Source organism: Strix aluco, chromosome 7 (assembly GCF_031877795.1).
Source record: "Strix aluco isolate bStrAlu1 chromosome 7, bStrAlu1.hap1, whole genome shotgun sequence".
Taxonomy (NCBI): Eukaryota; Metazoa; Chordata; class Aves; order Strigiformes; family Strigidae; genus Strix; species Strix aluco.
The window spans coordinates 28,068,881-28,092,565 of record NC_133937.1 but is presented as its reverse complement, the minus strand read 5'-3'; the positions used below and the strand labels follow the sequence as shown (position 1 = coordinate 28,092,565).

The 23,685-nt window shown below is 45.1% G+C and overlaps 2 protein-coding genes across 4 annotated transcripts in view; one reads left to right on the top strand and one right to left on the bottom strand.

Moving 5' to 3' along the window:
- The window catches only part of COL17A1 (collagen type XVII alpha 1 chain), a 36,271-nt gene extending 25,807 nt beyond the window's left edge, over window positions 1-10,464 (top strand). The window contains exons 38-56 of the mRNA XM_074830077.1: window positions 98-139; window positions 938-994; window positions 1,154-1,213; window positions 1,738-1,764; window positions 1,852-1,890; window positions 2,053-2,118; window positions 2,529-2,576; window positions 3,613-3,726; window positions 4,003-4,140; window positions 4,727-4,810; window positions 5,365-5,493; window positions 6,642-6,731; window positions 7,199-7,312; window positions 7,570-7,722; window positions 8,495-8,914; window positions 9,107-9,247; window positions 9,852-9,914; window positions 10,146-10,217; window positions 10,415-10,464. Coding sequence (XP_074686178.1) covers window positions 98-139; window positions 938-994; window positions 1,154-1,213; window positions 1,738-1,764; window positions 1,852-1,890; window positions 2,053-2,118; window positions 2,529-2,576; window positions 3,613-3,726; window positions 4,003-4,140; window positions 4,727-4,810; window positions 5,365-5,493; window positions 6,642-6,731; window positions 7,199-7,312; window positions 7,570-7,722; window positions 8,495-8,914; window positions 9,107-9,247; window positions 9,852-9,914; window positions 10,146-10,217; window positions 10,415-10,464 — 1,907 coding nt within the window. The remainder of the gene's footprint in view (window positions 1-97; window positions 140-937; window positions 995-1,153; window positions 1,214-1,737; window positions 1,765-1,851; window positions 1,891-2,052; window positions 2,119-2,528; window positions 2,577-3,612; window positions 3,727-4,002; window positions 4,141-4,726; window positions 4,811-5,364; window positions 5,494-6,641; window positions 6,732-7,198; window positions 7,313-7,569; window positions 7,723-8,494; window positions 8,915-9,106; window positions 9,248-9,851; window positions 9,915-10,145; window positions 10,218-10,414) is intronic.
- A 2,352-nt stretch (window positions 10,465-12,816) lies between these two features.
- Window positions 12,817-23,685, bottom strand: part of SLK (STE20 like kinase) — a 51,947-nt gene continuing 41,078 nt past the window's right edge. For all 3 annotated transcript variants that reach the window (XM_074831210.1, XM_074831212.1, XM_074831211.1), the window contains 6 exons: window positions 23,235-23,364; window positions 22,880-23,004; window positions 21,703-21,891; window positions 20,413-20,538; window positions 18,734-18,847; window positions 12,817-18,125 (listed from right to left, as the gene is read on the bottom strand). In XM_074831210.1, the coding sequence (XP_074687311.1) occupies window positions 17,979-18,125; window positions 18,734-18,847; window positions 20,413-20,538; window positions 21,703-21,891; window positions 22,880-23,004; window positions 23,235-23,364 (831 nt within the window). In that variant the 3' untranslated portion in view covers window positions 12,817-17,978. The remainder of the gene's footprint in view (window positions 18,126-18,733; window positions 18,848-20,412; window positions 20,539-21,702; window positions 21,892-22,879; window positions 23,005-23,234; window positions 23,365-23,685) is intronic.

The following is a 23,685-nucleotide window of genomic DNA, read 5'->3' as shown; positions in this document are numbered from 1 at the left end:
CAGAGTTCAGTATGTAAGCAGGGGGACACTAACACACATGGCATGTTTCTGGGCTGTGCAGTTTGCTGAGTAATATCCCTGTTTCTTTTGTTATCAGGTGAATCTGTGCAGGGACCCCCTGGACCTCGTGGCCCCCCAGGTAAGAGCTTGTTTCTCTGTAACAAACCTGGAAAGTGGGAGGTTTTTCCAGTGCCTCTATCCCGTGCCTTGCGGTATCCCAGATGCAATCTTGGACCTGGTGGAAGTTAGTAGGGCTGACTTTACTGGAAGCAGAATTTCACATAGTGGGGTCCTACTAACACAATTTCACTGCAATATAGTTTAACACGAGCAAGACTCTGCCCAAGAGAGGAGATTTGCTTTGGCAGAGGTTTTCTAGCCAGAGTAGTAGTTATACAAGCCATACTTTTTGGAAAGACGCTCAATGTTCACAAATCCCCAAAGGAAGCAACTGCAATCAGTTCCAACTTTACTTCTTACTTGTCCATCCTTAACTTCCAGCTGGGGACAGATGGCGCAGTTCTTATCATGAGGAGCATATCCCCACTTCACTTCCTGTAGCACGGAGGGGAGGTGCAGGAGTACACGAGACAGGAGCATAACCCCATTCCTTGCTCTCTGCTCAGGAGCAAAGGGGAGAAGGTCAGGTGTGTGATGAAATGAACCTTCCCTTTCGATGTAGTGAAGGGCAGCTGGGATAGGCACTCTGTACCACAAAGAAAGGAGTTTCTCTGTCATATGTCTGCTGTGGTGGCAAAAGATAATGAAAAATAACTAACAGGGATAGATGTGTGTGGAGAAAACAATACTAGCTTACACTTACAAATATTTGAGCTATGTCCATGACTTGAGATGTAGCAGCTCTGACATGCGTTTGCTTACATTGCTGAGGCGCATCCTTCCTAAAGCCTTTTTGTATCCCTTTGCCTAGGAGAAGGATTGCCAGGACCTCCAGGCCCACCAGGGAGACCAGGATCTTCCATGTCCACCTCAGGTAGGTTCTTCCCACTCATTCCCTCACCTGTGCCCTGGGAATGTCCTGACTGTTGGGGTTCCAGAAAGCACATCCTTGGCTAGGATCAGATGGAGCCAGAGGAAACTTGTATCATGTTCTGTTGGATGTCATGAAGAAACCTTTTTGTTTTAATTACAGAAACATTCCTCACAGGCCCACCAGGTCCACCAGGACCACCAGGCCCGAAGGGAGACCAAGGTGGGTATATCCTGCTGCCTCACCAAGATACTAGATAGATCTCAGCACCTCAGACTGAAAAGAAGGAAGAAAGGGCTTGGAAGCAGAAAGTGTCCTGCCTTTCTGTGGCTTTAAGAAAGCTAGCACAGTGGTCATTAAATAGGACTTCTCTTTGCTGACAGAAAACAAGTCTTTGTCAGAGAAATTTATTAGCCTGCAGTACTGTCATCAAGGCAATCATTGTATTCAGATCCCAACTTTGCAAGCCCATTTGATTCAGGAGCATTCAGAGCTTCAGATTTGCCATTAAAGGGGAAAAATCATTTTGCAAAATGCAGTGTGGACTTGGCTAAGTCAGTGCAAGGAGGTTGCCCTGTGAAGTATAGCTCAGCTCTCAGCTGGCAGGAAAACACAGAACCTACTCCCTTTACCCATTTTTGCCCTGAAAATTGAAGGCCATGATAATATTCTGCAGTGTGGGCTGGGATGTTTCAGACCAGAACAAAACAAATGCTAACACTGTTCCTCTGCTCCCCTGTTTGCAGGTGAACGAGGTCCACGAGGATTCACAGGTAAGGAAGCTTCCAGGAGGTATCAGTGGGGTTCAGGGTAGCTTGCCTGTGTATATGACTGCTCCTCCATTTCTGTGTCCCATGCAGGAGAACAGGGCGAGCCTGGCCTTCCAGCATTCTCCCATGGTCAGTCTGTGCCCCCTTTCCATCTTTGAATTCACTGTCCCTAGCCTGAAACCAGTGGGCAAAATCCTGCTCCAGTGATTCTAGCTTAGTTTTAGTGGAGCCAGGATTTTGTCCACATGCTTTATTCCTGTGAATCTCTGACTCTCCTTCTGCAATTGGCAGATGACAGAATTACCGTGCAGGGACCTCCAGGAGTTCCAGGTCCACCAGGCCCACCTGGACCCAAAGGTGAAGTTAAAAATCTCTCTCTCTCTCTCTCTCTTTCCTTCTCTCTCTCTCTCTCTCTCTCTGCTGGTGGCCTTACACAGCCAAGAGTGCTTGAGACTAAAGGATGGGCCAACCTGGTCCTTTGGGAACTACAGCTGTGCTCACCCCTGCCTTTTCAGGCAGAGCAGGACCATGACTAAAGAATTGCTCTGAGCACAAGGCACCTGGGCAGGTGACAGAAGGCTTGGGAAAGCTGCTGCGGCCTCTTCCTTCTGCTCTTCCCCAGCAAGCTACTAATTCAAGACAGTCATTTACAAGGGCTGGGTAGTTCCTTCCCTGACAACATGTAGCTAAACTGTTTTACATGACCAAGTATGCAACATGCAGTGACACCCATAACAATTGTCTGTCTCCCTCATTCCTGTTTCCAGGTGATGCAGGTGTTCCAGGCGCTCCTGGCATCCCAGGAGCATCTCGAGGTAAGAGGCCAGACCGTCCTTGTTCTGATATTATCAAGAAATGCTGACACCCTGGTGGAGACTTTGAAAAAGCTCCTTTGGGTTTTACAAGTGTGGGTGCCAACCTAATGCTGATGGGATTTGCAAAACCTCTTTTTGCACAGCCTACCTTAAATCACACAATTTGAGAACTGCAAGTTTTCTGTTTCCAGCTTACTGGGAATCCTCTAAGCCAGAGTTTTTCCTCATGGGACATGAAGGAAAGGGATTCCAGGTTGGCTAACCATGTTCCACAAGGGAGTAGGGAAGCTGCATTGAACCTTCTAGTGGAAAAACTTCTGTTCAGAACAATAGTGCCCTTTGTTCAGTTTTACCCTCAGGTGGATTCATGTGAATTAAGCTGCTTTCATTCTGAGTAAGAGCATCTCAGTATGCAGGGTATTAATGCAGTTTCACAAAAAGTGCGTATGGATTAACTTAAGTGTCCCCCCATGTGAATAAGCCCTTTGCAGATTCTCCGCATCATGTTTTAGGAATACTACCTCAGGGTGCTAGGAAGACAGACACCTTAAACAGCATGAGGTGTCACTCGACACCATGGTGACTGGAGTCACACAGGGCCCACCTTTATCTGAGATACATCTCAAGTTCACCTAAGATGAGTGAGAAGGTTCTTGAGCTGGTGCTGCCCAGGCTGGCTGGGATCGGGAGCAGCAGGGCAGTAAGGTTGGCCTAATGAGCCTGAGGGCTTTATGGATCTCCATCTATAGTTCTGCACAGCTTTGCACTCTAGTGCACAAACTGACCGGGTCTGTCAGTACAAAGCTGGGTAGGTCTCTGGACTCAACCCTGCAGAGCTGCTGAATTATAAGCTGCTGAATTAACTGAAGATGTTATACTGCCTAATGGCCTGTGCTCAGACATAGCATAGTCTGAGTCTGTTCCCAAAGCTCTTTCTAGACCTGTGGGAAGGGCTTAATGCAAGCACACTTTAGCATCGCTTGGTCTGATGCAACCATGCCAAAAACACTCCTTCTCCTTACAATGATTTCTGTAGGTGGATCCAGACAAATTCAGGGACCCCCAGGACCTCCAGGGCCACCCGGTCCTCCTGGCCCAGGTGGAAGTTCATCTCAAGAGATTCAGCAGTATGTCACTGACTACCTGAAGAGTGAGTACGAGGAGATTTTGCCATGGGTCAGCAGATGCATGCCTATCTCTCTTTTGCTCCCTGAGCCCCTTGTCACTCTCCCTTTAGAAACAGCAGCCCTACTGCTCTGGCCTTATTTCTATTGAGTACTGTGTAAGTGCTGTTGCCCACTGTGGCCTCTGCAGAACTGTCCTTCTATTGACCTGCTTTTTGCCAGGGGAAGGGGGTCCAGTAATTGTGCATATGGCCATTGTCTTCCCTCTAGTGATGTGGGCATATCGTGGGCTTCCTACCTAGGTGACAACGTAAGACATTATCTGACTGGTGCCCAAGGGCCTCCAGGCCCTCCAGGCCCACCTGGAGTCATCACCACTGCAGATGGGATGAGCTTGGATTATGCAGAGCTGGCTACCCGTGTTATGAGCTATATGACAAGTAAGTACCATGTTGGTACTTCCTGTACTGAGTCACACTCTTGGCTGAGCTTGTCAACACCTAGGAGGTGATAACCAGAGGAGAAACAACAGTCTTTAAATAGCAGCACCCCAGTTATTCATCTTCTGCAGTCTTGTCCCAGGACTTCACGCAGCTGAGATGGCCTCTGAGCCTTGTCCCATTTAAATGGTTAGATTAATTAACAGTTGCTGCTGTTTTAAAAGTCTCACATTAAACATTAGCTATTAGACCCTGTAATGCCTCCAAGACCCAAACAGAGGCGGCTCTATTTGGTATATGTGTTCTCAAGTATTCTGGGGCTGTCTTGTATGCTTGGGGCCCTCCTAAAGTAGATTAAAGTCCCAGAGCTTTTGGAAGTAGCCTGGAATTTCAGTCAGAAGAGCACAGACCACACAACTGTGGAGATGACCAGAATGTGTGAGACAGTGATTGATTCATGGTTGGGAGCACAGGAAGTCCATCCCAGCAGTTAAACTGGATTAATTCAGCTTTCCTTTGTCCCTGCCCGACCGCTCTTCATCTTCTGTCTCATCCTGCCTGCTGTAAAACCTTTTCATTCCCACAGGCTCTTCAGATCGCTATCAGTCATTTGCCAGTTCTGTATCAACTACATCTGGTTTGTACCAAGAACTTCTGGACATGCTGCAGAGTAAGTGACCCTCAAGGGAAATACGGGGGTTGGGGTAAAGCATCCCAGCAGCCTGGAGATCTGCCCTTCCCTTCCAGTCTCCTGTCTCCAACCGGAGATACCAGCAGCTGCTTCAGAGGGCAAAGGCTTGCCATAGGTGCGCTCCTCCTATGTGATCCAGTGGGGAATCAACCAGATTCCACGTTCCAAATAGACAAATGGCTGCTGAAATGCCACAGAGCTCAGCATGGTCTTTCCCAGCTGAGCCACTTTTTATTCCCTTTACCCAAGATGTTGTCCAGGGTGTTCTGAAGAAACAGAGCACAAGGAGGTCCCTTTAGCAATCCAAATTCTCACCCACCTCAAACCCTGGATTGTAGGAGGTTTCCAGCCCTGTCACAAATGTTTCTGACACCAATACACAGGGCAGTTCACACTCAGAAAAGGAGCTTTGCATCCATAGGTTTTGGTGGTCTCCCTAGTGGTGGGGGCTCAGCTGATCTGCTGGGAACTCCTCACACCTGGTGTCTTTGCAGCAGCTGGACAGCCTTAAAAGATGCATTTTTCACTTCCAGGAGAAGAAATTCGTCAGTATCTAATTGGACCTCGGGGCCCACCAGGACCTCCTGGACCAGGGGGAGATGGCATGTCTCTGTCACTGGATTATGATGAGCTGACCAGACGGTTTATCAGCTACTTGACAAGTAATGTTTTTTTATTAGTGTGTATTTCCCTCTGTTCCTTTAGGAGCTGAGCAGAAAGCTTCTGCTGTCAGTGAAAACTCCTCCAGTGTCGACTGTGTGAATCTCTATGTACAGAGACCTCCTCGCAGGGATTGTGAGAGACTTGGAACAGAACACAGATACCCTGTAGCTAAGAAACTATCCACAGAATCTAGTAATGAGTTCTTGCTTTGCTAAAAACTGAGTTTAGGAGCATAATTTCATTTTAGCCATCTTAGAAGCCCATCAACATCTTCAAAAGCCTTCATAACCTTTTTCTTACTGGCTCTGTGGCCAGGATATATCTCTCTATGGAAGAGTTGATATATGCCCACTTCATGTCAAGGCAGCTCTGGCAACAAACTCTTAGAAGCTTAAAGGTAGTTGAAACAAATTCCACCTGTCTGCTTCATTTTCCCATCTGTAAAGGGGTGATATGGCATGTAAGGACTGTCGAACAGAAAGGACTCTGGAGCATCCCCAACAGCAGTGCTAAAATGCCTAATCCTCGTAGCTGCAACTTTCTGCTTAAAAGCACAGCCTGGTTCATGCTCAGTCTCTCTGAACTGTCCTTGGAGACCAGATCTCACTAATGGGCTGCCCCAAAGATGGTGGGAATTTCCTCTTTAGCTCTGGAAGCAAGAAATTGCTACTTAACCACAGCACCCCAACAGCTCAAGCAGGACAGCTGCATTTTATCATCGAGGACATTTCATTAAAACAAATCACAAAGGTGCAAAGTTTAGAACCAGAGCTGCTTGCAGATGCACAGACACAGGTTGAGCAGCACATGCATCAGCCAGTGGGTCACGGCTGAGCTGCACATCCTGGGGTGCCCTCCCCCTCCCATGTCAGGGGTTCATGAGGTCTGCAGAACTTTTGCCAAGAATAGAGGCCTGATGCCTGCCTGTCTGCAGGTGCCCTTGTGATGGGATTATTGGGCAAGCTTTAACTCCAAGTCCAGAACAAGGCTGTAGCCCTGGTTCCCAGCATGATCTGCTGATGGGAACACTCCACCCTGCAGGAGTCCCTCCTGCAATTGCCTGTGAACAAGCCCTGCAGCCTGTCTGCTCACACTGTAACAGCCTGTTTTAATAATGTGCTACTCTTGGATCTGTTTGATTTTGCAGGCTCTGGGATGAGCATTGGGATCCCTGGACCACCTGGGCCTCCAGGGACACCTGGTATATCTTACAGTGACCTGACAGCATACCTGCGAAGTGAGCCAACTTCTTTACTCCCCTGCCAGAGGTCCCTACACACCCTCAGGATCTATTTTTACAGGCTTAGTCACAGAATCTCCCCTTTTGCCCATCACGACAAATAAGCCTATATGAGACGCTGATGGTCCCTCTGCCTCAGTTAGCAGCACTGCAGGTCTCCTGGGTTCTGCCAGGACCCGCACAGACCACGAGGGGCTGCTGACAGATCACCGTGCTCCTGTGGAGAGCAGCAGCAGTGAGGTGCTGTCTTGGGGATGGGGATGGAGGAGCCCTTTGTCTTCTCCAAACTCTGCAGCATAAAGGCATTTCTTACGCCACTTTTTAAAAGTATATTTAAAAAACAGGGACTTCTACCCTCTTTGGGATCTCTTGACTTCCCAATGTGATGCCTACAAGCAGGGAAGTGAGGTTCGTCAGGGCTGTGGTGGTTTGGATGACTCCTTTTCTTCCCTTGTGTCTTACAGACTCTGAATTCAGCGGTCTTGTCGGTCCACCTGGTCCTGCAGGGCCCCAGGGACCTCCAGGGATCCCTGGATCACCAGGCACCACTCTGGAGGACGTCTCTGCTTACCTACAAAGTAAAGCACTTGCGTTTCTCACAGCTGGCAGGGAGATTCTGTTTGTAGATGCTGGGAGGACTGAGGCTGAGATTTAGCTTACCAGGGGCATGACTGCCCACTGAGAACAAGGTCACTTTAAAAAAAAAAAAAATCTCATCAATATCAGCTGGAAAGGGATGGAAGTTGGGGTTGAAGACTTTAAACTTTCAAGATCCCCAGACATGTGATTTCTTTGTCCTCTCACTGCTGGAAAATAATTCTTCCTCTCTCTCAAGGTGTGGGATACTCCTCCCTCTCTGGAGTCCAGGGCCCACCTGGCCCTCCTGGCCCTCCAGGACCACCAGGCTTCTCAGGAACCGGCCTCCTGTCCTATGCTGACATCACCCACAGCGATGAGTTCAGGAGCGAGCTGATCCAGTACCTGAAGAGTAAGGGGACACCATCCATCCTCCCTGCACACACCCTGAGCCATGCTTTGCCTTGTGTAGGCTGCTGGCTCTGCCACAGCTGAGGCAGTCCTGTAGGTGCCTTCCCTGAACTGGGGCTGCAGCAACACCTTATCTCTGCAGCCAGGTCTACACAGGACTACCCCACACCTCACAGGCTTGTCTCCTCGCAAGGCAAAAGTCTGTGTTGCGAGCCAAAAGGCACAGGTGCTGCGCAGTTACAATTGGCCTGTACTGAACAGCGAGTCCCTAGTAAGGTCACCTGAAGAGTTTTGCCATGGGAAGAGCATTTTTGTTGACAAACACGAGCCTACAGAGCAGTGGATGATGTAAGGGTTGGAGGGCAGCACCGAGCCAGCTGTGAAGCAGCATTGGTCTGAGCTCTCATGCTGGCAAGTCATCTAGGGCAGCCTTTCAAAAACATGGGGATCCCCTCACATTTGGGAGACTGGTCACAGAATGTCTGCTTTGGCAGAGGAGTGCCCCCTTCTGCAAAATGAGTGGGCATGTTTCCAAATTACAAAACTGTAGGAGAGATGGGAAGGAGGAGGCCGTCGTGCCATCTGTAGAGATCAAGGTTGACAGACGTGCCTGCTGCCTGAGAAAGGGCACTGGGTGAGGGTTACCGCGATGATTGGCAGGACAGAATTTCACACTCCAGTCTTCATTCAGGTGGTAGCTCAGGCCCTCTGCCAAGCCTGGGGGGCCCCAGGTACCCCAGTGTCCCTGAAGTCCCCCCTCTTGTATTTTGCAGGTGATGAAGTTCGAAGCTACATCTCGGGGCCGCCTGGGCCCCCTGGGCCACGGGGACCACCAGGACCCAAAGGGGATAGCGGCTTGGTGGCTGGGTCTATGTCTTCAGCATACCAAGGGTTACGGACTTCCGAGCGGCTGCATGGAGGATCCCTCGGGGCTGAGGGATCCCGTGGGGGATCACTGGGCACAGGCAGCTCATATGGCAGCTCCATGAGCAGTATGTCATCTTACAGTGCCTCCATGGGCAGCGATGGCTCTTATGATGCCTCTATGGGCGGTGATGGGGCTTTTGGCGGGTTGCTGACAGAGGAGGAATCACACAGGAGATCAACAGGGTCAAGCAGATCTTCTAGCAGCTCCTTCACTGGTTCCCTGGATTACAACGAGCTGGCACTCCGCGTGTCAGAGAACCTGCAGAGTGAGTGGAATTCCTGCTTGTCCTCACCCTCCCTGTCCCAGCCCACAGCTCCTAACCCCCCATGCCTGGTGTCATGCTGTTCACTTCCCTCACCCTTCCTGCTACGTACAGCTCTCCCTTACACCTTCCTGCCTCAGCATCCAGCCACAGTTTTCCCAGAGCTCATTTCAAATGACATCTTTAATTCTGCAGGCCAAGGTATTCTCCAGGACCTGATGTCTTACAACGCACAGAGACTCGCAGGTCCCCCAGGCCCTCCTGGTCCCCCTGGCATCAGCAGGGTCTTTGCAGCCTATGGCAATGTCACCGAGGACCTCATGGACTTCTTTAGAAGTAAGTGACATACTGACTTGGTGTTTCTGGCTCATGCCCGAGATCTCTCCAACCTCTCATAGACTTAGGGAGCTTTTCACCTTTGTGTGCTGCAAAAATGCAGTCAAGATACAAAGCTGGAGGCGGATAGTCTTTCCAACCCCTTCCTCCCTTGCTGGGGAGATGCAGTCTCATCATTAGGAAGGACATCGGGTTTTCCCCCTACTTGTGGGAAACTCAACCCAAACCCTGAAGGCCACAGTCCTTGCAACCCCCGTGGCCCATTTTAACATGGCTGGACTGGCACATGGAGAGCAACATGAGACAGCTGCTTGCTCTGTTCTCAAATTCCCCTCCCTGAGCGTGGGCCAGCTCCAGCCCTGGTGACAGCCAGGACAGCCGGAGAGGGTGGCAGAGCTGTGCTGGTGAAATGAGATCACAACTTGCCCCTGGGACTTCATTGGGACCAAAACCATTTTTGAAAAACTTGCTCTCAGTCAGTCCAATCCCATCTAACCTAGAGATTGTCCTTCCAGTCTGACTTGGTGCTTTTCTAAGTGAGCACAGAGCCCTTTGCAAGTCGTTTGTCTCACTCATTCATCCTCTCCTTCACTTCCCTCTTCAGCATATGGAACCATCCAGGGGCCACCCGGTGAAAAGGGGGAGAGGGGTTATCCTGGACCCAAAGGTAAGGCTGCCATCCCTCCCCTCTCAAGCCCTGTAACACCCAGGAAGCAGCCCCGTGCCCACAAAGAGAGTCGGCAGGGGGCTGCTCAGGGTCACAGCCTGCCCCCAGTGGAGGCAGCACCTTCAGGTCTCAGCACTAGCATCGTCCTAACTTGGTCTTCCTGGCCCTGGCCTGTCCCTGTTCGTGGGCCAGTCATGCTCAAGGGCAAACTTGGTCTTTTCCTTCCTTCAGGTGACCCTGGACCGATGGGCCCACCAGGACGCCAAGGGCACAGGGGACCAAAGGGAGAGAAAGGAGAGAAAGGTATGAACATCTGCCGTCCCCAGGAGAGCAGGGTTTGCCTGTCAGGGAGTGCAGGATTCCCCAGGCACCGGCCCATCTCTGGGAACTGCTGGAAAACACATCCAGCCCCCTTTTTTTTGGTTTGTTTTAGGTCTTTTGCCTTTTTTACCCCACATGACCTTTTCAAATAACACTCCTTTTGACTTTCTCGTCCCCAGGTGAACAAGTGTATGTTGGCAGAAGAAAAAGGAGAAGTGTTGGGGTTTAAGGAAAGAGGCAACTCAGTTCTGCACTGGGCAGCATTCCCAGCAGCCTATAGAGAATTAGCCTGCATCTTCACTGCCTTAATGCTAAAACGTCCCTGCCCATCAGCTAACCACTTGATAGTTCAGTGTCACTGCTGAGATCTGAATGGCTCTTTTGCGTGTCCAGCATGGCTCTAACGTGGGTATTTGCTCCTGTTGCTGATGTTTGGCTTAGTGCCCCTGAGTTCCCAGCCTTGTATGTCTTTAGGCTCACAAGGGCTTCCTGTCCCACCCAGTCCAGGTTTCTTGTATTACTCCCAGCCATGTAAAAACCATTTTTTTTTTTTTTTTTTAGCAACTATCCAGCAAAAAGAAAAAAACCCACAGTCCCTCCCCCACCAAATGCATGAGTTTTCAGGGATCAGATTCAGCCCCCAGGTCAAAAGGCCCTGTAAGAAACCCTGGGACTAAGCTTGCTCACTACTCTGCTGTGCCAGCCCCGAGTGGAAGGGACCTGCTGAAGCAGGTGCTGGTGGTGCCGAGTGGGGCTGTGGCTCGCGGGGCTCTGGCAGGGGCACCCCAATCAGTGACCCCATGAGCCGCTGAGCCCAGCCCTGCCGCTGCAGTGTAGCAGGCGCTACGGGGAGAAGTGGCCGGGCGCTGCCTCCCGCACGCAGCTGCATGGCGGTGCTGCTGCCTGCTCCACTGCCCCCACCGCTGATTTTGGACCCCTGGGGTCAGCACCCACTGTCACCCTGGTCTGTGACTTGCTTCGGACAGCGCTGCCCTCCCGGCTCAGCAGTTTTGTGATGCTCTGGTGCTCCGTGTGCAATAACCCCCCCCTCCCGAGCCCAGGAGGGGCTCAGGCTGCAGTGGGGTACAGCACACCCCAGCACCTCGCGGGGAGCCTGGGTCAGCACGTGCTTAGCGATGCCTGTTTATAGCGGCACAGCGGGACACGACCTGAACAGGGACCGAACTGAAGCACTTTTAAACAGAATTTGTTGATCTTTTTAAAAATATTTTTGTATTTTTTTTGGTTTTTAAACATTGGGGAAAAAATAATTTTTAATGTAAACAGCCCAATTAAAGTGTGTTTTTCACCCCAAACTTGCCTGATCCGTGTTACCGGTCAGTCAGTACCAGCTTCGCTGTGGCCATGGGCTGTCACACCTCGTGGTTGTGGTGGCTGTTCCGACGTGACCCCAGCAGATGCTGAGCTGCTGCTCAGGTGTCAGTGGTTCCCAGTCACATTAGTGGGCACCTCTGCACATTGTCCCAGGGCGCCACAGCCACCTTCCTTGCTCGGAGTGTTGAAGTATTTTAGTGCTGGGGGCGGGGGGGGGGAGCCTGGTGGCGAGGTGAGGGCTGGGCTGCAGGGTACGGCCGGGCAGAGGCCGGCGTTTGGCACAGGGGTGCAGTCAGGGCTGCAGCTGGCAGCCCCACACAGTGCCTGGTCACCGCCTGCGCGACACCACGTCAGCTTTATGGTGTCCATAAGCCCTTTATGGGCCATGCACACACGTACACATGCACACACACTGAAGCGCTACTTTAGTTCCAGGTATTGGCCAAAGCAGGTCAGCAGCTCATTTTTATAGCAAAAAAAACTTGCTTGGATTGATTGTTTTCAGTCCAGGTTTAAACACCCCTTGTCTGTTTTTATTTCCAGTGTCAGCCACGTCAAGTTTTGGTGTTCTTCCCACATTATTGCTCAGGGGAGTTCAGAGCAAAGGTCTGTGGGAACCAGGTCAGCTTTGAGCACACAGCCCCTTGCAGTGTTTCCAATAAAGCCTGCGTCCTTCTGGGTCATTTATGCTCTCCACCTGGCTCTGCCGAGATATTTCCTTTTAATGGTCTTTGAAAAACAACAAAATGCACGTGTTATGTTTGAGCACAGCAGCTGGTTTCTGTGTCTGAAGCCATCCTTGAACTACTCAGGACCGTTGTACTGTGCTTGCAGGTTGTGTCAGGGGGCAGGGTGAGGCAGCCCAGAGCATCTGAGGCGCCACCACCCCACAACCTCTCATAACCCAGCCCACAGCGCTGGGACCATTGCTCAGAGGGCTCATTCCTGTGCTTGCACCTTGGCTGTCATGAGGGCGGACCCATGCACTGAGGGGCAAAAACTGGAGCTCCTACAACCCCAAGATGAATCCCCACTGACAGGGCAGGGCAGTCACTGAAAACAGCGACCTTTTAGGTTTGTGCTAAGTCTGCACTCCTGCCCTGGGCTGTGCCAGTCAGGGAGCCGCACATTGTACCACATTACATACTTTTTACACTCAGTTATTTTAAAAATTCTAAATTGCCCCAGTCACTCAAACATCACTTGTATTGCATGCAAATTTTCCATCAACAAAACAGAGGCCATCTCAGCAAACAAGATTTTATTGTATTTACAGCAGAATTATTACAATATTCTACAGAAAGCCATGAAATCAAATTACTTTTAAAAACAAGACCAAAAAAAAAACCCTGTTGTATGGCTGCTACTGCAAGTTCACTTCCACAAGCTGTACATACAGAGACCCTTAGCCAATTATTCATCCATCTCATGATTTTTGGTTGCTTTCTGTAAGGCAAAAATAACTTGGTTTGCAGTTAACACAAAACATTCAACAAACTGCTGGGACAACACGAGGTTGGAGATGCCTCAGACGCGTGTGCTTTACCACAGAAGACCACCTTGCTCAGGTCTTACAGAAAACAGGGGTATGACAGCTCAACATTACAGACTTCAATGTCCCTTCCTCGTTTCTGTTCTTTCCACCATTTTAGGATTGATGATCAATAAGGAAGAGGCTTTACCACCTAGCTTGGTAATTGTGGAAGATACTTTTGAATATTAGAGCATCTTTGGGTTCAGCCACTCCTGCTTTCAGTACAGTGGAAGCACATGAGCTGCTTTTGATCATGTTCTTATTTAAGAGCTTGTCTTCTTTCTCTGCCACCACTGACTGCCCTAATGCCAGAAGCACAGAAGTAGCTACAAAAATGAAGAATGAGGATTGAAGCAAGAGAAAGGGGATGGAGAACAACTAAAAACTCTGCAAGCAATATGGAGAAACACTGTAAAGTTTCTTTTGTCTTCTCCTTCCCTTCATCTGTTCTCATCTTTTGTAAGGCAGAGAAATGACAGGGCATCCTGGCCTTGGCTTGCCTGTGAACGAGGAAGGTCAATTCTCTGACCTTGTTTCGTACCTGCAGTTAAGATGGCAGAAGTCTAGGAATGGGAAACGTGCGTGGACAGAGCAATGCAAGGAAGTTTGAGATCCGCAAATAGATTTTGAAGTAAAATGACCAGATTGTAAATGCTAACATAAAAAGCAGAAAGTTATCTACATAGTGACCACCCTAAATGCTCCTCCCTGCCCTTTCCTCCAATGACCATGTAGTCACTGTCCTCAAAAACTTGCCCCACTTCCCCATGGCAGATTAACCAAAAAGCAACTGCTTATTGGAAGCAACTAGCACGGAGCTTACTGCACATCTAAGTCTGTTCCCAGGTTTTCAGCAAAGATGAATGTTTCTGAGGTCCTAGCTGCTGCAGCTACACAGCAGCTCTGAAAATCAGGCTACCTAAAAATGGATTTAAGTGCCTGAATTTATAAAACCTTATTCAAGTCTTTCCTGTACCAAAGCATCCTTGAAATACTTGCAAGACAGATACTGTTTCAGGTGGAGAACCAACTTAAACTTCCTATGTGATACTGCCATCATAAAAGACATCGCGGTGTGATGAAAGTAATTACATTACTGCTTTGCTTGTCTCTGTCTTAGTTAAGGTGCTAAGTTTCCTATTTATTAAAAAAAAATCAGTAGCATGGAGTTATAACAGAGAAAGTCCTTTGGGACAGAAGAATAATTTTTTAAACCATGTGATTGATTAGATATTGAATACCCATGAATGTAATTTTAAAAGGACATTAGCTTAAAACATTGTCTGGAAAAAAGGATGCAGCTCGGAATGAGTATCAGTGTTTTAAAAGTGATGTGAAAAATCACTCTGAGTGAATGCCACTGGTCAGGACAGTGCAGTACTGCCCCCTCTGAATTTGAATTCAAGATTTTCCTTTAGAAGGTGATAATAAATCAGGATCTATCTAATCAATCATAACCACCTCGGTATCGTATCTTTTCATGCCACATATGCTTCTCATGTATTCAGCAGAGACAGCAGAGTGCTTGGAAAAAGGAACAAACTGTTTTATGGGAATCAGAGAGGAACAAATGCTGGAGTATTCCCCTTCACCAAACAGCAAAGTTCCCCGGGGACTGCAGGAGGCCAAGGGCTGAGACACAGCCCCCTCCCTCCACGGCTGGTAACCCTGCCTCAGACAGCCCCATTCAGGTGAGACTCAGAATTTATTCAAGATGCAGAATCCTGTAAGAACAGGGGCAATGGACCACCTGAGGTTCGGTGAGCCAATGATCTCCTGGGGCTACCGGCAGGGGACTACAAGATCCTGCAAACAGTGCAGTCCTAGTAACTCTTAGGATGAGAGTAGAGCCACTGGCTCCTGTTCTTACAAGGCCCTATCCCCAGACCGCTGACTTAGCGGGCGCCGAAATCTGCTTTCAGAGCTCAGGAAGAACAAGTTGTGAGGTCTGAATCTGTCAGAACCTGTCTGAATCCACAGGCAGGTTTTTTTGTGAGAATCAGTTGTAAATACCAGAGGACAACTAATATATTGCATTGCAATTCATGCATTTTATTGCCTTTGTTCATTTTCCCGTGGACAGTATTTATGATGTAGTGAAACACAAAGGTGAGCAAACACTGATTTGTGGTCGTCTTTTGAAGGGCACGTGGGGAAAATGAGATCTGCCACACACTCAGTAAGAAAGCACATTGTTTTGTCTAAGGAAAATTCACCTAACTACCTTGGAGATGGAGCATCTAATATTTATTAAAGCGAGGTGACATGTGATAGCAGAGAGATTGGATTTTGTATCTCAGGAGATCTCTTCCAGGCCTATGTGAAACTAAATTCATTTGAATTGAATTTTCTGACATTGATATAATATTGTACAACTCTCGTGTTCTGCAATACTTAAAACCAATTTGATCAGTCTAAATAAGTACCCATGCTAGTTCCTGTTACCCCCCAGAAAAACACATTTTCACACCTGCTATCAATTCTCAGCCCAGTTCACAAGGCTGCAAAACTGCTGAACAGTGCTGCACACCTGGAGACCTGACCAAGCACCCGCTAAGGCTTCAGCCACTACATTCGATTCCTCCCTTCATCACAGAACTCAGTTACTTATTTGTACAATTTACAATGAGATCAGATTGCAGGGGCTTGCGTGAGAAGGATGTTCAAATACAAGATTTAAAAGATTTAGACAGATGTAAACAGTACGCCAATATATATTAGCAAGTTATCACTGAAACTGCCAAAAATGTAAGAAGATTAACATTGCTCTCTGAAGATTTGTATGTGGATGAAGGTAGAGATAATCCAGAAGGAGAAATCTGCCTGCCCTGCCTACTCCCCGAGTAAAGCACTGAGCCTACTTCATACAAAACTGCAAACAAATTCTGTTAAATACAGAGATGAAGATGATTTAATGTTATTTTAGTAACAGTCAATTTACGATGGTGGAGCTTAAAAAGTAAAAGGCCTTCAAAGATTTTTTCACCCTACTGAATAAACAAGTTGAAGAAATTTGCATTTAGCAACATTCTAGAGATATGGTATGTGAATTTACAACAGTACACAATACACATTTATATAATAAAATGCCAGAAATTAAGGCTAGCTATTAAAGTAATTATGCTATCAAAAAGTTACAAAATTTAAATTAAAACATGCATTTTCCAATTTTTTTTTACTGTGCTGTAAATTAAGTGTCTTCATCGAGAAGGTATTGGTTCAATGTCCAAGGATTTCAGCATCCAAGATTTCAACCACATCTGATTAAAGTCCTATGTTAAGAGTTCATTCACATGCATCAATACTGTTCCCATGAAATGAACATCATGTAATCGTCACCAGTTGCGCATTTAATGCAAGCTAGCAAAACAAAACGCTTACAGTTGATACCCAAAGAGACTAAGAAGTCAGGCCTCAAATGACAGAAAGTAAACACTATTTTACAAATTGAACTCCAGCATACCAAAGTACAGCTTACGATACTGTCCTGATATGACTCAAACTCTAACCACCACAAGGAGTGCAGTAAAAGTGACCTACTACAGTTGTATTTCCCTACCAGCTATATGAGAAACATTTCAGACTTTTTCCACTGCAGATCAGTCAGGTAAATAACTTATTGTACATCTATGAACTTGAAAAATAAAAACTGCCTATGTTAGTATGTGGCAACACAAAAGCAAAAAACCCAGATTCATAAAGTAGTTTGTCTATATATTTAACTTAAATCTTTCTATAAAATAAAATGACTAAAATTAAAAAAAAAAATCAAATCTAACACTTCTAACCAAATCAGACTTTAGCCATGGTTACTTATAAATATGACCATCCGCCTCCACTTTTCTGACAGAGTTTAAATGAACAGGCTTTGGTAAGAACAGAAAAATGGCTCTACCCTTTCCAGGTACAGTTAGAGAAACCACGTGCATTTTGCACACCGCTTTCTAAAAAATACATTCTAGTTTTTCAATTTGTAGAACTAACCACCTGTAATAGCTAAGGAAAATAATAAATTGTGCATTTTAAAGTTAGCATTTCTTTCACCTTTACATATTTTAGTGCAAAATATTTTAGGGTGAGGATTTACAACAAAAATGGCAGTAGCAGCAAGAAATCTTGTTTTGTACAGTAACAACAATGCTAAAGGAGTATTTTTTAAATGACAAAACACTATCCTGTTGCCAGGATTAGCATATCTAAGTGTTTCAGGCACTGTATTAATTAAACTAGCACCCCATTTCATTATGGAACTAATGGACAAAATATGTCATGGAGATCAGCTCAGTTTAATTTATGCCAGAGGTTTCTTTCTGAAGAAGTTGTAAAGGCTTTTGCTTTTACCAATCATGTTTAAACATAAGGGTTTATTTTTCTGAGTATTGGCATGTTCCGAGTAATTAGTTTCAGTCCTTGCTGTGAAGACACTGCTCAACATCACAAAATTTTAAACCTCTCACGGCAGTTTCAGTTGTGGAATTCTCTCGTGGAGAAATCAGACACTTAGAAACACAGTAGCAGAACTAATATTTCATTGTTTAAATGTTCACGTGAGAAACCATTTTTTTCAGATCAGAAAGAGTATAATTAATATTTTAGGCTTAAAGTCAAAACCATAGATAACGTACTTTTTGAGACTGAGATAAAAAAACCCACTTACTCTTGAAACATCTGAAGGACATAACATTACCATTATACACCAACACCTTTTTTTCTTTTCTTCCATTCAGAGAAGTAAAGAAACTGATCAGGACACTGATTGTCTCCACTGAAAACATAAAGCGCTAGGTCCTTTGATGGACACGGCTGATTAAGTCAGGTTAGACAATGAGGATGGAGAATTCCAAATATGAAAAAACCTACAGCAGTTCCCAGAGTTACGACCCAGTGGAGTGAAGGCTGGGGATTGGATAGAATTTGGAAATCCGGCTTTGTGTTGAAGGGTTAAGGCATTCGGATTCTCCAGTCATTTTAAAGAAAACTTCCTGTTCCTGCAGTTTTCTGGCAAATTCTTCTTCCAGCGTCTAAAACGAAAATCAGATTGCCACAGGATTACAAGGCAAAGTACAAGAAACCTATTATACCGGTGACGTATTGTCTGATTTAACATTGCAACTTCACACACCATCACAAAAAAACCCACCTAGCAATTATGAAATTGCAAGACAGTCAAGACACAGCAAGCTAAGCACATCATCTGCCTGAAGGATACTCTCTGAACTGTGTGAAAATCTAGTACTTTCCATTTTAAAACAAAATATAAAACCCAAAACAACCTTCACCACCCCTCTATCTGTTACTTAGCAGTCAATTTTTGTAGTAACCTACTGGCTTTTGAAATATATTCTGAAAACCAGATTTACCTCCAGCTAAGAAGTTTTATATGCAAATAAGCACACACGCACTGCAAGAGGGGACACAGTAAGAGGCTGATAACACACAAGCCTTTTTTGTTGCACAGGCCCTTCGCTCAGCTTTTGCACATTTTTTCTAACATCTTTTATTATTCAGTGAACTACAGCAGCTTTGTACAGCAGTTTGATTCTCCTCCCTTGTGATACTTTCTGTATTGTCTGTATTTGCTAGAATCAACTCCTGATTATTTTCTGATTCATAAACTGCTTCGATTTACCTTTTTTCTTGGTCTCAATTTTTCTCTCCATTCCTTCAGTTCTTGGCTGTGCTCTTCATCTAGTTCTTTGAGCTTCTGAGTCTCATGCTCAACCAGTAGATGGCATTTTTCATTCTTAAAACAAGATAAAGATAATCCTTATGTAAAACTAATTCAGATTAGGCAACTCAACGTTTGTACAGTGACATATGTTGTCCTAATTCTTTTTAATTAGCTTATTCTGTGTAAATAGTGACGTGAATAATTACAAGATAAAAGTATGTTACAAGGCTGCATTATCAAAAGCTGATCTTTACAGCAGAACCAATTGAGATAAGAAATACCCGGTAAATCCAAATATACTGTTGAGTGTCATTAAGGCAGCAGCTGACAGTGTTACTCAAAACTGCATTTCACTGCCTAATAATGTGTTTCAAGGTCATACGGCATTTCTGCTTTGCCTTCTAAAGACAGTTTGTGTGATTTATTAAAATCAATCACATTAAAAAGGGGTCATTTTTCAGAAATATTTCAATTCTTGGTGCCAAGGAGCTGAGACTAACAAATGGGGCTTAGAGAGGAGAGAAATGAGCTTGCAGAACCAGCTTCAGAATCACCCTGTAAAAAGGAAAAGCATAATCAAACCACACATCAACTTCACATTCCTCTCTAAGGTACACGTGCATCTGCCCTAACTTTCAGAGGACTTTCAAAGCACGGTAAGAAAAACCTTAAGTATTTGGCTACATCAGATCTTTGATTTTTAAGAGCAGTTGGCAATGGCAGTCTCTAAACCCCATGTTCTTGTTTCTAGGGTTCCAGTCCCAACTGGGTCTGATGCAGAGTACAAAAACACAGGAACAAAAATGACAAGCACTTGGCTAGACCCGAGTGCAGTTAGTGGCCAATTTTTCTCGATGAATCTCAGAGTAGCCCTAATCTGCTCAATTTTACTTGAGCTGAAACTCTCACAAGACTCCCACAGTACTTGGGGATTTACTGACGCCTATTAGTGGCACAGTCAGGGGCTGTTTTTGCAGGATGTAAGAAAGTGAATAGAGTAGAACTAGCTTCACTGGAAGATCTCTCTACGCAAAGGTTATTAGCAAATGATCATTTAATGCTTTAAAACTGCCTTGTGTCCCTGAAACAGGAAAAGCTGATTTAACGATAAAGGAGATCTGGCCTCTGGTACACAGCAGCAACTTTTACAAAATGCATACCAGAACCGACAAAATAGTTCCTTATCACGAGAATTCTAAGGACCTTCCAAAAGCTCAAGTATAAACAGCAGCCTGCACTTTGTAAAAACCCCCTCACTCCATGTATTGCCACAGATGTCTTGTAGGTAATGCCTGGTGCTGCCTACCTCTGTTCTGATTAATGATATTTCAGCAAAATCAGGTTAAAAGGAAATGGTGCCTACAGAAAATAGCACTGGGAACTTGACAGATATTCTAGAAGTGATCATCTGCCTCTGGTTAATGCTCTTTCTGCATTTAAAATAATTTCTCATTATCTGATGTAAGTATATGAATCTGGTTAAGCAGTATACTGCAAGCCTGTGAAAGCAAAGTTGAAAAAAAACACTACACAAATCAGTAAAAATGAAGGAAAAGATGTTTCTGCTGCTTTGCCTGCATCTGTTATTAACCTGAGTCTTCCCACTGAATGTTCATTCAATATCATCTATTTTTAACCTGTAACTGATGCAGTTCTCTGATGTTTGCTTCACACTGCAACTGAAGGTCCCGCATTTGGTTTTCATGTTTCTGATGCTGAGCCAGTCTCTCATTCTTCTGTCTCTTTTCTTCTTGAACAGCAAACTAAAATTAAAAATAAAGATGGTTTATATTGTGCCTCTAGATACAGCAGTTTACATGAGTCAAAAAACTGTATGTAACAGCCTGAATACATACAACCTAACAGCATAACTGAAAAGAATGGTTTTAAAAGATTTAAACAATAACTGTATTTTCTTTATTCTTTCATTTTTAAAATTCTTACAAAGGGAATGCCCTCACAAGTTTTGTCTTATCATTCCATTTCTCCGTCCACACTCTAATTTTTCCTTAAAATGCAGACTTCTGAAATTACCTCCCTCTGACGCCAAGTGACACAGCAGCGTTGCTACAAGTGTCGGTTAAGGTTGGTGTTATGCAGCTACAAGAGACTGTACTTTCCAGATTTTTTATCCTTCCAGTGCTCACCATACGAAACCATGATTTGGGACTTTTGTGCATCAGTAGAAAGCAAACCTCTAAACCTCTTCACATCATTCCCTTTTAAAGAATGAGCGAATACCTCCAGTTTTATTCAAAAGCTCACAAAAATCCAGTATTCTTGAACATATTTCACAGTATCACAGAATGGTTGAGGTTGGAAGGGACCTGCAAAGATCACCCCCCCCACCCCCCCCTCAAAGCAGGGTCAGTTAGAGCAGGACTGTGTCCAGTTAGGTTCTAAGTATCTCCACAACCTCTCTGGGCAACCTCTTCCAGTGTCTGACCATCTTCACACTAAAAAAGTGTTTTCTTATGTTTAAGTTGGATTTTCTGTGCCCACTGCCTCTTATCTTGTCACCAGGCCCCACTGAGAAGTATCTGGCTCCACATTCTTCACTCCCTCCCTTTGGGTACTCGTACACATGGATAAGATCCTCCTGAGCCTTCCCTCCTCCAGGCTGAAGCATTCCGGGTATCTCAAGCGTCTCCTCCTATAACAAGACCCACCAGTCCCTCAAACATCTTCAAGGCCCTTTGAGGGACTCGCTCCAGTAAATCCATGTCTGCCTTGTACTGGGAAGCTCAGGACTGGACCCAGACGAGTCTCACAGTGCAGAGGGGAAGGATGACCTCCTCTGACCTCATCCAGTGCATCAACCCAGTTTGGTACCATCTGCGAACTTGCTGAGAGTGCACTCTATATCCCATCCTCCTGTTTACATCACATTAAGCATTTACACTATTAAAACAATTTTTATTAATTACCTGCTTAATTTTTTCACGATCTTGGTCTGGAGAGGCTAATGAATTGATTCTTAAACTTTTCTTAAACATAGCCATTCGAGTCTTTGCTTCACTTCGCTGGATTTTAGGCAGTCTTGCTCTTTCCTGAGTTTGCTTGTTCTTTAACTCTTCGATAAGGCGTTGATTATATCTCTGCATTTGTTCTGTTTCCTAAAACGTTAATCATATGGAAATGTTACAGAGTAACTATTATGTTAGACTATTTGCACCTCATTTCATCAATAAGCATGCTGTTTGAGTTTACTTCTTTCAACAGAAACCAGTCCCTGTCCGAGAGATATCAATGGGGAGGAGGGGGTCTTCCACTTACTCCAGAGAGCTCTGGATCACGCCCAACTCAGATGAAATTCTCTAATGCTCTAATGAATACATGTATATTTTACCAGTGGTTGTTCAACTCCTGAATTACATTTAAAAAAGTCTATGTTATTCAAATGCAGAAACTTTTGTGGAACTGAACTTCCACTACTGCAGTTGTGAAGGGTCAGTGTGTTGCAAAAGCTGGTGAAAGCAACTGTTGTCATGGCGATAAACCAAACCATACAGAAACAAGCCTTCAGTGGAGGCTGCTCATGCTCCAATCACCAAGGAGATCCAACAGTTTCTCTCTTGGGTTTACGTTTTCAAAAACTGAACTATTCTGTTTAGTGTATTCTATAAAAAACAAAATGCCTTGTGGAAAATAAGTGTTGTCTTCTAGGCTTTTATAGGATTTAGCTATAAAGAAACAGTTGTCAGCTACTTGCCCAAAAACTAATCCAGTTCATTCTGCTCATTTAATTCTAGAATTATTTGCTAATGAGTAGATTTATTTACAGACAAGTCAAAACTCTTTTTGGTGTATAAGCAGAATTCAGTGTTTTTAATAGAAAAAGATTGATGTTGTGGTTGGGTGGGATTTTTTAAGAAACAAAAGGGAAAACTATGACCACTTATACTTCAACATGTTACTAAGTTATTAAAGTAAGATTATTGAGATTTTTTTTATTTCAACAAAACATATACAGCTTCAAAATACCTGTGTGGGTCTTCCCTGTGCAAGCAAACAGCAACCAGTAGAGATCATAAGACTATTTGACAAAAAACCCGGGATATTATAATACACAAAATATGCAAAAACGTCAAAATCAACACTAACTTTTTCATGCCTCTTAAGCAGCTGGTGTCTCTGCATGAAGTACTGATCTTTGAGTTGCTGTTTGAGGAGCTGATGCTTCTCTTGTAGATGTCGCTCTTCCAGCTCCCAGATTGCAGCTTCGCGAGCTGGAGAAAAGCCAAAGGAAGTGCTTCAGAAAGTGCAATACAATACTTTCTGATCTACCTGCTAGTGCATGTTTAGAAGTGGCCTACAAGTGCCTTTTAAGAACACTGCATAACACATAGCATATGTTTTTACTACAGTTCTTAAATTTCATAAATTTAAGAGAGACTATTGCTTTATTAAAATACAACACAAATGTCTGCTTTCAAAGAGAGAGTCTGATGCTGGATACCTCTCATGAGCTGCTGTTTGTTGTTGAGGAAATCTCGTTCTATAGTGGCTAGTTCTGTCTTCTGCTGCTGAATAATTTTCTTCAGAGATGCATCCAGTTCTTGTTGCTGCTTCTGCACAAATTCTTGCTCCTGGTAAAAACCAACAGAAGTAAATTAAATTGTGTTCTTCTAACCACACTTTAATGAAACTCCCAGTTCTCTCAGCATTAGCTATATAAGAAAACAAATACACCTATAAAAATTTGAGCTAACATGCCTTGGCTATAAAATTATGCATCTCTTGTATTTTTGATGTAGAGAGTAAGTAAGAGTATATTTACTGTTTAAATAATACTTCATAAATAAGACCAAAGGCAACAAACTAGTGGGCAACCTGCAATTCATTCCATCTCGTCTCTCCTCAAAACAAGCTGCAGGTTCAAATGTAGCAAAGACAAGTACTCAAAATCA